Source organism: Myotis brandtii, unplaced genomic scaffold (assembly GCF_000412655.1).
Source record: "Myotis brandtii unplaced genomic scaffold, ASM41265v1 scaffold686, whole genome shotgun sequence".
NCBI classification, from domain to species: Eukaryota; Metazoa; Chordata; class Mammalia; order Chiroptera; family Vespertilionidae; genus Myotis; species Myotis brandtii.
Window position 1 is genome coordinate 2819694 of NW_005370683.1, and position 10552 is coordinate 2830245.

The window sequence follows — 10552 nt, forward strand, 5'->3', positions numbered from 1 at the left end:
ATGCAGAAAATTCAGTGTAACCTATAGAACACAATTCCTTTCTGTCATACAAGAGGGTATGGAAATGATTTCTGTTACAAATTTTTTTTTGTATTTTTGTAATGAAATTTTACCAGTTAAGATAGTAATGGCTCACATTTATTAAGCATCTAGTATGTGTCAGGTAATTGTTAAGAACTTTATATGGATTGACACTTAATCGTCCCAACAACCCTATGAGTTAGATATGATTATCATCACCCTGTTTAACAGATGGGAAGTGACCTTGAGTAATGAGTAATTTACTCAAGGTCACTTAGATTCTACAACAGGGATTCAAATGCCAAACACCAGTTAGTACTTTAATTTCCATGCTACATTATCTCCCCACCAATATAGAAAGATGACTATGCCACCCCTATTCAGGTAAAATCCCACCTTCTGTCAGATTTGTCTCTTTTGCAGTCCATTGAAAATACATTCTGAAAGCATTTGAATATCATCAGAAGACCCAGTACCTCTAAAGCATAGTTTTGACTTAAAATTTAGAATATTTTCCCTATTAATATTATTTGTAATTTTTGCTATGTCTAAAAATAAGCATATTTTTAAAAACATCTGAAATATGGTAAAAAAAAATAAGACAGAAAAAACTTCATGTTTTTTAAAAGAACATAACCAGTTAGTTGCATTTCCACTGAAAGTATCTGATAATAAAAACAAATTTTAATTTTTCATTTAACAACACTAAAGAATGAGGTATATAAATGTTTTAATCACAGACTTTTACTGTATGCAATTAACTATATTTCACAACTAGCATCTTACAAAAAGGACAGTACCATTGTGCCTGTAAAAAGTACTGCAATAAAACAGAAAATTACATTATCACATGAAACCACCATATATCACAACTGTCAGGGTCTACAGTTTTATTTTTTTCTTAAAATGCTATCATGATGTCTTTATGTGATATTTTGTATCCAAGTTATATTGTTAAGTTCATTGATATTGCAGAAGTCTCCTACAGGTGGCTATATATTAAGTAAATGGCTAAGAAAAAGCAGGAGACCTTAGGAGAACTTAAGAAGTACTGTGTGGTTTCTAGGTTTGATTTTTAAATATAACATAAAACACTTTATTAGTTGTAAACAAAAATGCAAAATCTGTAGTCATAAAAATATTTTATTCATAACTTTACATAATAGTAAGTGGAGCTGTAAATATTTATTTTGGGATATTGATAAATGCATAAACTGGCAGTTGTGTCTGAAAATAGGGCACTATGATTTTCGTAAGAATTGTTACATTTAGTAAGAGGCCAATTAAACTGATTTAAAACTAGTTTTTTTCCCAGTTCTGTGCAATAGTTGTCATTTCTGTATTTATTAGATTCATACTTCTATAACCCTGGATAAAGTTTGGGGCGAGGAAACAGTGATAGAACTATTAAGTTAAAGCTTTTCCAAAATTGCAGCTTTTAAAATATGGCAGGTTTCTTTTCTCTTCTGCTTTTGTCAAATGCTTATAATTATTTGAATTTTAATATTTTATATAATACAGAAAATACCAGTGTTCAATGACAATAGCACTAAACTTGAATTATAAAGCTAAATAATCAATGTTTTATTGTTTACTAGTCTGAGAGTAAACATTACAACAAATGAATGTTTTGAAAGCAAAAAAAAAAAAGCAAAAAAAAAAAAAAAAAAAAAAAAGGAGGTAAAACCAGAAACATAATTCAGGAAAAAATAATTTAGCAAAATGTGTCAAAAATATTGGCAACGGTTCATACAAATTCTTTATTTAATAACAGTTTTTCTATTTAACCACACCAAGTACCAGCAGGTGTATTAAGAGGATAGCCATTAAGAAAATCCTGTTGCAGCAATAGTTGATTAAGTTGATCTTTGACTTGTATACATATAACTATTTGTTTCACAATTCTCAAATAATACATATTTAGGCAGGTTGCACTATGTTATAAAAATTTAACTTCGTTACATGCCAATAGTAGAGAATTCAAGAATTATGTGTTAGAATTCACTAAACTAAAAGTGAAAATAGACTTACCAATAACACTGCATAATGAATAATTCAACCACATTTTCATGGCACCTTTAATTGTGGAGACCAAAATGTTAAAGTCTGGAAATGTTTGGTAGGCATAGATTGCAATCAAATCTAACAAATTCTAACAAATTTCTCTTTTATGTAAAATGCAAATTATGAATTGTGCATGAATATGTTTGTCATGAAAATGTGGTACTTCTTGGCATAATCTGTATATTTGCATGATATGACTGAACTAAGAAATTGGAGAAAATAAACTTTAATGGGATTCTCCATTCAATGATGAGGCTTCTCCTCTAGGTGAAGATGACCTGGACATTCCCCTCTCTGTGTTATCAGGACTAGAGCCACTCTGATTGTGCTGATCTGCAGAAGCAGCACTAGATGCAGGCGGTGACTTCGTTTTCTCCTTAAAGTCTGTAATAATGACTGTCAGATCTCCAACTGTAACTTCCAAATGCTGAGCACTACTCCGATCCACATTTTTCAATCTTGGCCTAAACACACAAAAGATGATATAATTTTAAACTAGTTTTTCTGGCTACTAACTTTCTGTGCACATAATGAACAAATTAGGTCAGAACAACAAAATGAACATATCTATGTTTAAAACTCTATATTCATGTGTATCTAGCCACAAAAATATCATTAAATGTTTCAAATCATTAACATTAATCAAACTACTCACTCATGAATCTTCTTCGTGACAAAAAACTGTGACACTGGAAGTAACAGGCTGGCTCTTAACTGTACTTTTATAGCTTTATCATAATTTTGCAGATAGGTTACCAATTTTTTTTAAAACAAATGTTTTAGAAGGGCAATGATATAGTTATATCACAGAGGAAGCTGGTAACAGCTAAGGTTACATTATATGCGGGGCTGTTACTCCACTGATGTGCATGGCTAAGGGCATCAAGATTGTCTATTCTGCCTGAACCCATGACCATTTTGACTGATTAAAGCCCATGCAAATATCTGTGAATACTGTGAATATTACTCCTGGCTTTATAAGTGAAAAAGAAATGACTCAAACACAAATGTCTTTTAATCTAGTGAAAAAAACACACACATCCTCACATTGAAGCTTATATTTGTGGCCTCTGTGTTTAACTTCTAGTACAGTAGGTCCTCGGGTTACGTTGGAGATCCGTTCCCATGGCGCAAGGCAACGCTATTTTCGCCATTAGTCGGAACCCACCTACATAAGCACCTAAGTCACTCACATGAGGCACATGCACAGCAGTAATGAAGTGAACAGTAAAAAAAATTCAAAAGAAAGATAACAATTCCTGACCTTTACTTGTGATAAATGAATAATAAAAAACATAAAGCACATATGTACATATGTTGAAATGACAGAACTTTTCTTTTTTAATAAATAAATGGGAGATGGTGACATCATAACCACGAAAGACGTACATCAAGTCCGACGTAACCCGAGGACTGTCTGTACACCTTTCAAACTACAAAAAACCCCCACCAAAACCAATTTCATGATACTTTACAATAAAGGAGATAAAATCTTTTACTTCTACTTTGTATATATTATATTAAAAGAGATAAAATGGTTAATTTTGTTATTTCAAAAGTATCATAAAATATTTTAAAAATTTACCTGGTTTTCTTATGACTGTTCTTTTTGCTAGTTGTTTCCTTTTCACTCTTTTCTTTTTCTACTTTATCTTTTTTCTCTTTCTTTGACTGTGTAGGGGGCACAAACTGCTGAGTAACCTGCTGTGCAACCAACTGGGAGACAGGTCGAGGTTTCCTGTGTGTATGTTAAAAAGAAAGTTTTTAAAAATTATTATAACTTAAGAATACATATTCTTTATGAGAAAATAGCTCAAATTATGAGACTAGATATATATTATAAATTTCAAGTATAAAAATTCTTCATATGCAAGGTAATTCAGATGTGCAATTTAACAATTTAATAATATTGTTTTTCCAACCCAACAAAAGTTCTATAAAAGCCGCTAAGTGTCCGGTCATCCATTCAACCAATCAAAGCATGATATGCTAAGACTGCTCAACCGCTCACTATGACGTGCACTGACCACTGGAGGCAGAGGCTCCGACTGGTATGTTAGTTTGCTGCTGGGGTCTGGACGATCGGGACTGAGCAAGATGGGCCAGACATGACCTGGAGCCCTCCCTGGCTGGCCAACCTCCTGCGTCCCTCCCTGGCCCCGATGGTGCACTGGTGAGGTCCCTTGGCCTGACCTGTGCCCTCTCGCAATCCGGGACCCCTCGGGGGATGTCAGAGAGCCAGTTTCAGCCCGATCCTGCAGGCCAGGCCAAGGGACCCCACTGGTGCACAAATTTGTACACCGGGCCTCTAGTAGAAATATAATAGCTAAAAGTTATAGCCCAAGATATATGGTCAAACCATTAGAATATAACATACATAAATCAATATGAAATTATTAAAAATATGTATCAAACTGAATGTTCATAGGGAAGCACACATAAAAATACACACAAATTTTAAAAATTAAACTTGAAAGTTTACACTGAAATAACATTTAATTTTATCCTTCCTCCCTCAGAGAAGGAAATATCTAACCATCTGTGACTATGACTATTTGTTTTTTCCTTTAAAATCTTTCATTTATTCACTTAATAAATATTTGAGTGTTGAAATTTCTCAGTCATTATTGCTCAATTCCTTGAGGTGCCTTATGTATCTAGCCACAAGCTCACCATGCTTTTTTGACCTTGGAGATCTGCCCAGTCTTTTGACACATGCCTCCTCACTCACTTATTCATTAAAAAAACATTTACTGAGAAACTACTGTAGGAACTGCACAGAGATATCTGAAATGTTGTCTGGCTTTAATCTTTGGTGCCAGTACAAGCTATCACTCTATAGGCCTAGATCAAGGATCCCTCCGGCTTTATGGTAGAACTTGGGCAACTAAAGTCAAGATTCAAAGTTAAGTAATCTCTAAGTTCTTAAAATGAGAGAGAAAAAGAAGACTGAGAAAGGGAAAAGGGAAGGAAGGAAAAAGTTAGGGAGCATAAGATAAAAATAACATTTCAACAGATGGGTCTATAAACAATAGTTAATTTTATTGTCTGGAAAATCCTGACCCTATTTTGGTCAGTAGAGTTACAAAAAAAAAACAAAACACTTTTTTTTTCTTTTGGTTTCTCTAGACAAGCAAGACAAAATAGAAACCAATGAGAAAATACTGCATAATCTACAATCAAAGCTGCACAGAGGAATCCTTTGAAGGAGGAAACAGGAAACAGTATGTAAAACAGATTTCAGCAGATGGGAAATTAATTTTGTTTAGAGCCTAAAGAGTCTTAAGTACAGGAAGAATATCCAGGAAAGATGTCCAATACACAAGTAGGGTTGACATATAAATCACGGTTAGTGATGTAGATTAAGAGTTACACAAAGTGGCACTGAAAACATGGCAAGTGATGGCTGAGCTTATTTAATAAATAAATTTTTTTAAAAAGGGGGTTAAAGGAATGGTTCTCAAATTTACATACAACGGGATCACCTGGAAGACTTAACCCCACTCCCAGGGTTTCTGATTTCAGTAGGCCCGAAGTAGTGCAAAAATTTGCATTTCTAACTAGTTTCCAAGCCAAGCTATGCCTCTGGTCTGGCCACCACACTTTGTGAAAAACCTTGAAGAAATGTAATATATTAGTACTACTGGAGCATAAAGTTTGAGATGAAAACCAGGGAGTGGCGGAGAAATAAAAAGAGCAAGGCTGGATGGCCGGGCAGGAACCCAATAATGAAAACCCAGGAAGTTTGATTTACCCTTAATAGATGGAAGAGCACTGAAGAAATTCAGATTTGAATTTTACAAAGATTACTGGCAGCAGTCTTAAGAGGAAAGGTACAAAAGAGGCAGGGAAACTGTTAAGAAGCTACTTTAATGGATCGAGCAAAATTAAAAGGGGCTTGAACTAAGGAAGCAGCAGTGGAGTTATTTCAGACAGACTAAAGAAGCATGGTCAAGGGGACACGATGACTAGTCAGATGTGATTTTCTCACTTCTCAACCAACAAACATTCCTTTAGCAAAACATAGAGAACCCCTTGCCCTCCTGTAGCCAACTTTCTGTGGGCGGCATAAAAAAAGAAAAAACAGTCTCTGATGCTAATAAATGCTATAAAAATAAATAAAGTAAGGATCATAAGGAGTGTTGGGGAAGGAGATGCAGTTTTAATTTTGTCTTGTTTCTACTTCTAAAATAAACTCCACAAGTAAAGAGATGGTATTACATACCACTGTTTTAACTAATACCCAGCACAGTACTGAAAAAATACTAGATACTTAATATTTGTGCCCGGCCGATGTGGCCCAGTGGTTGACCATCAACTCATGAACCAAGAGGGCTCAGTTTGATTCCTGGTCAGGGCACATACCTGAGTTGTGGGCTTGGTCCCCAGTAGGGGGCGTGCAGGAGGCAGCTGATTGATGTTTCTCATTATGTTTCTATCTCTCTATCCCTCTCCCTTTCTCTCTCTCTAAAAAACTCAATAAAAGCATATAAAAATATTTTCTGAAGAATGAGTGAATAATGAAATCAGGTTTAATGAGGGAGGAAGATTTATTTTTTTAAGAAAAGGAGTACAGTAATGTCTAAGCTTAGTCATTGTTCAGGATCACTACACAGAAGTAAACAAATAATGAAAAAGAGCAGCAAGAATTAATTTCTCTTTTAATAATGCTGGAATATAGAAAGAGAAAGCTAAAAGGTGTGGTAGAGTTGAGAAAAGATTTGTTTAGACTAGGGCCTAGTGAATAGTGAGTCCCTTAAAATTTAAAGTCACCCCAAGATATAAAATGCAACTGAGGTGTAGTAATCATTTTGTCTCCACGTCATTAAGGATCTCTGAATCTGTTTCTTCCATAACAAATGAAGGTTTGACAATTTCCTTTCTTACATTTTGTAATGTTGCTCCCTTCTGCAACCCAAAATTTAATGCAAAATAAATTTCCAAAATGGTTAATGAATAAAACTGAATTACAATAAAATTGCAAACATTCATATAAATTTACATTCTTTTCAACCTAGTATAAAATCCTGAAGTTTCAAGCAATCAATAAATTGATGTTATTCAGGAGCCATTAATACTAACTTAAAATATATAATTTATTTATATTCTGTTTACTTAGTGCTGCCTTTAAGTTGATTATTTTTCTAGGTGTTTTGGATTCATTAATGACCTCAATACCCAAAAGCAGTTTTTTCCCGTAAGATCTAAATATCTCAATCATGGACACTCTAAATCATGAAGATTTTCAGGAATATAACTATTGTGCTGTGGTTAGGTAAAAAATGTTTTTATAACATGATCAATCACTCCCCCTTCCCTCCAGCATGTCTCCAAGTGGGGACCCAACTATTCTGTGACACTATTCCTCAACATTCTCACTCCCACTTCTGTGAGAAAGGGATAATCCTAATTCCCCAACTTCATGAATCTTACAACTGCTGCTTTTCATATTTAACAAGTTTTATGTCTCCAGAATCTTTCTAGGATCATTTTTCCTTTTATATGGCCCATATAAAATGAGCCCATTAGTGTAAAAATAAAAGCATATTAGTAGAGAAGGTTTTGTTTCATTAAGCCAGGAGGTTGAGTTAAATAAATTCTTTCTCTTTTTAAAAAAACCTTGATTAAAAAAAACAAAACAAAAAACCTTGATTGATTGATTTTAGAGAAGAAGGAAGGATGAAGGAGAGAGAAAGGTACGAAGGGAGAGAGAGAGGGGAAACATCGATTTGTTGTTCCACTTATTCATGCACCCATTGGTTGATTCTTGTATGTGTCCTGACTGGGGATCGAACTTCCAACCTTGGAATATTGAGATGATGCTTTAACCAACTGAGCTATCTGGCCAGGGAACTAATTTATCTTCTAAATGAGATATGAATCTAGAATTTTTCTAAGTGTTAAAGTCTCCGTGGTAAGAGCAAAATAATAAATATATACTCTCCTACAAGGCAAAACCAACTCAGAAAGAACAATTATTTAAACTGCTCAGGTGAGAGACTGGAATCAGGAAACAAACTAGAAGACTACCACGTCAAAATAGAAATGAAGTAATAGTAATAAGGATCTATTCTATGGCATAGTCAGGGGAATGGAATTGAAGCAGTGAATCTATTGACATTTCAGAAGGATAATACAACCGGATATGTGCTGAATAAGAAGGATAAAGAACAACACCCCCTCCCCAATAGAAATAAAACTGAAAGAAATAGGGAATTAGGAAGCACAGTGCTATGGACAGAATGTTTGTGTCCCTCCTCCCCAAATTCACATATTGAAATCCTATCCCCTAAGGTGATAGTATTATAGGTGGCGCCTTTGGGAGATGATTAAGTCATGCAGGTAGAGCCATCATGAATGGGATTAATGCTCTTATAAAAGAGGCCACAGAGAGAGGTCTTTTGCCCTTTCTACTATGTGAGGACACAGTGAGAAACTGGCTGTTAAAGAGAAGTGTGTCCTCATTAGACACTGAATCTGCCAGTGGCATGATCTTGAACTTCCCAGTCTCAAGAACTGTGAAAAATAAATGTTTGTTGTTTATGTCCCACACAGTCGATGGTATTGTTGTTAGAGCAGCTCAAAAGGACTAAGGCCCATAGTTGCAGGAAGCCAAGAACAGGAGTATTCTAAACAAGAGGAAGTGATGAACTTGGTGTTGGGCATGTTGGCTTTTTAGATTTTTAAAATACTACTAGTCCTGTGCACTAATCCATGCACCAGTAGGTTTCTGCCACCCTCCTGTAGCTCTCCACCTGCTACCCCGCCCTCCTGTAGCTCTGCCTGCTGCCCCACCCTCCTGTAGTTCCCCCTGCCCTCCTCATAGCTTGCTGCCCTGCCCCCTCTTGTAGCTCTCCGCAGACCACTTGTACCTCGCTGGCCCACCCTCCTGCTGATCTGTGATCTGATCTTGATGCGATTGGTCATTATGCCTCAGGGCATAATGGCTAATTAGCATATTCCTCTCTTATTATATAGGACTAGAGGCCTGGTGCACAAAAATTTGTGCATTCGGGGGGGTTCCTCAGCCCGGCCTGTGCCTTCTCGAAGTCTGGGAATGTCCACCTGCTGGCTTAGGCCTGCTCCTGGGGGACTGGGCCTAAGCTGGCAGTCAGACATCCCTCTGGCAGCCCGGGAGCCCTCGGGGGATGTCCACTTGCCAGCGGGGAGCAGGCCTAAGCTGCAGTCGAACATCCTTAGCGCTGCTGAGGAGGCGGGAGAGGCTCCCACCACCACCGCTGTGCTGGCTTGTGGCTGAGCAGAGCTCCCCCTGTGGGAGCGCACTGACCACCAGGGAGCAGCTCCTGCATTGAGCGTCTGCCCCTGGTGGTCAGTGTGTGTCATACTGACCAGTCATTCCCAGTGGTTCTGCTGTTAGGGTCAATTTGCATATTACCCGTTTATTATATAGGATAGAGTCCTGGAGCACAGGTGGGGGCCAGCTGGTTTGCCGTGAAGGGTGTCCTGGATCAGGGTGGGGGTCCCGCTTGGGTGCCTGGCCAGCCTGCGTGAGGGGCTGATGGCTGTTTGTAGGCTGGCCAAGCCCCACAGCGGGAACTCTCACCCCATGGGGGTGTGGCCAGCCTGGGTGAGGGGCTGAGGGCCGTTTTCAGGCTGGCCACAGCTGCGGGATGGAAGCACGTATCTGGGATTTATCTTCTATAATTGAAACTTTGTAGCCTTGAGTGGAGCTCAGGGCCAGCAGGGCAGGTGGGAAGCTTGGCTTCCTCCACTGCCAGGGGCAACCCAAGCCTCCTGCTCACTCCAGCTCCGTGGCCACGGCCATCTTAGTTGGGTTAATTTGCATATTAGCTCCTTATTGGCTGGTGGGTGTGGCTGGGGGGGGTAGCAGAGGAATGGTCAATTTGCATGTTTCTCTTTTACTAGATTAGACTAGAGGCCCGGTGCACAAAAATTTGTGCACTCAGGGGGCGGGGGGTCCCTCAGCCCAGCCTGTGCCCTCTCGCAGTCTGGGACCCCTCGGGGGATGACCACCTGCTGGCTTAGGCCTGCTCCTGGGGGACTGGGCCTAAGATGGCAATAAGACATCCCTATGGCAGCCTGGCAGAACCTCGGGGGATGTCCACTTGCCAGCGGAGAGCAGACCTAAGCTGCAGTCGGACATCCTTAGCACTGCTGAGGAGGCAGGAGAGGCTCCCACCACCACCGCTATACTGGCAGGCGTCAGCCTGGATTGTGGCTGAGCAGAGCTCCTCCATGTGGGAGCTCACTGACCACCAGAGGGCAGCTCCTGCATTGAGCGTCTGCCCCCTGGTGGTCAGTGTGTGTCATAGTGACCAGCCATTCCAAGTCTTTCTGCTGTTAGGGTCAGTTTGCATATTACCCTTTTACTATATAGGATAAGGCCTGGTGCACGGGTGGGGGCCGGCTGGTTTTCCCTGAAGGGTGTCCCGGATCAGGGTGGGGGTCCCGCTTGGGTGCCTGGCCAGCCTGGGTGAGGGGCTGA

General features: G+C 38.8%; 1 protein-coding gene across 1 annotated transcript in view; it reads right to left on the reverse strand.

Annotated features, from left to right (window-relative positions):
- Positions 1-894: 894 nt before the first annotated feature.
- LOC102243240 overlaps positions 895-10552 on the reverse strand; it is a 44881-nt gene continuing 35223 nt past the window's right edge. Inside the window, exons 3-4 of the mRNA XM_014529531.1 lie at positions 3671-3823; positions 895-2549 (exon numbers count right to left, since the gene is read on the reverse strand). Coding sequence (XP_014385017.1) covers positions 2312-2549; positions 3671-3823 — 391 coding nt within the window. The 3' untranslated portion in view covers positions 895-2311. The remainder of the gene's footprint in view (positions 2550-3670; positions 3824-10552) is intronic.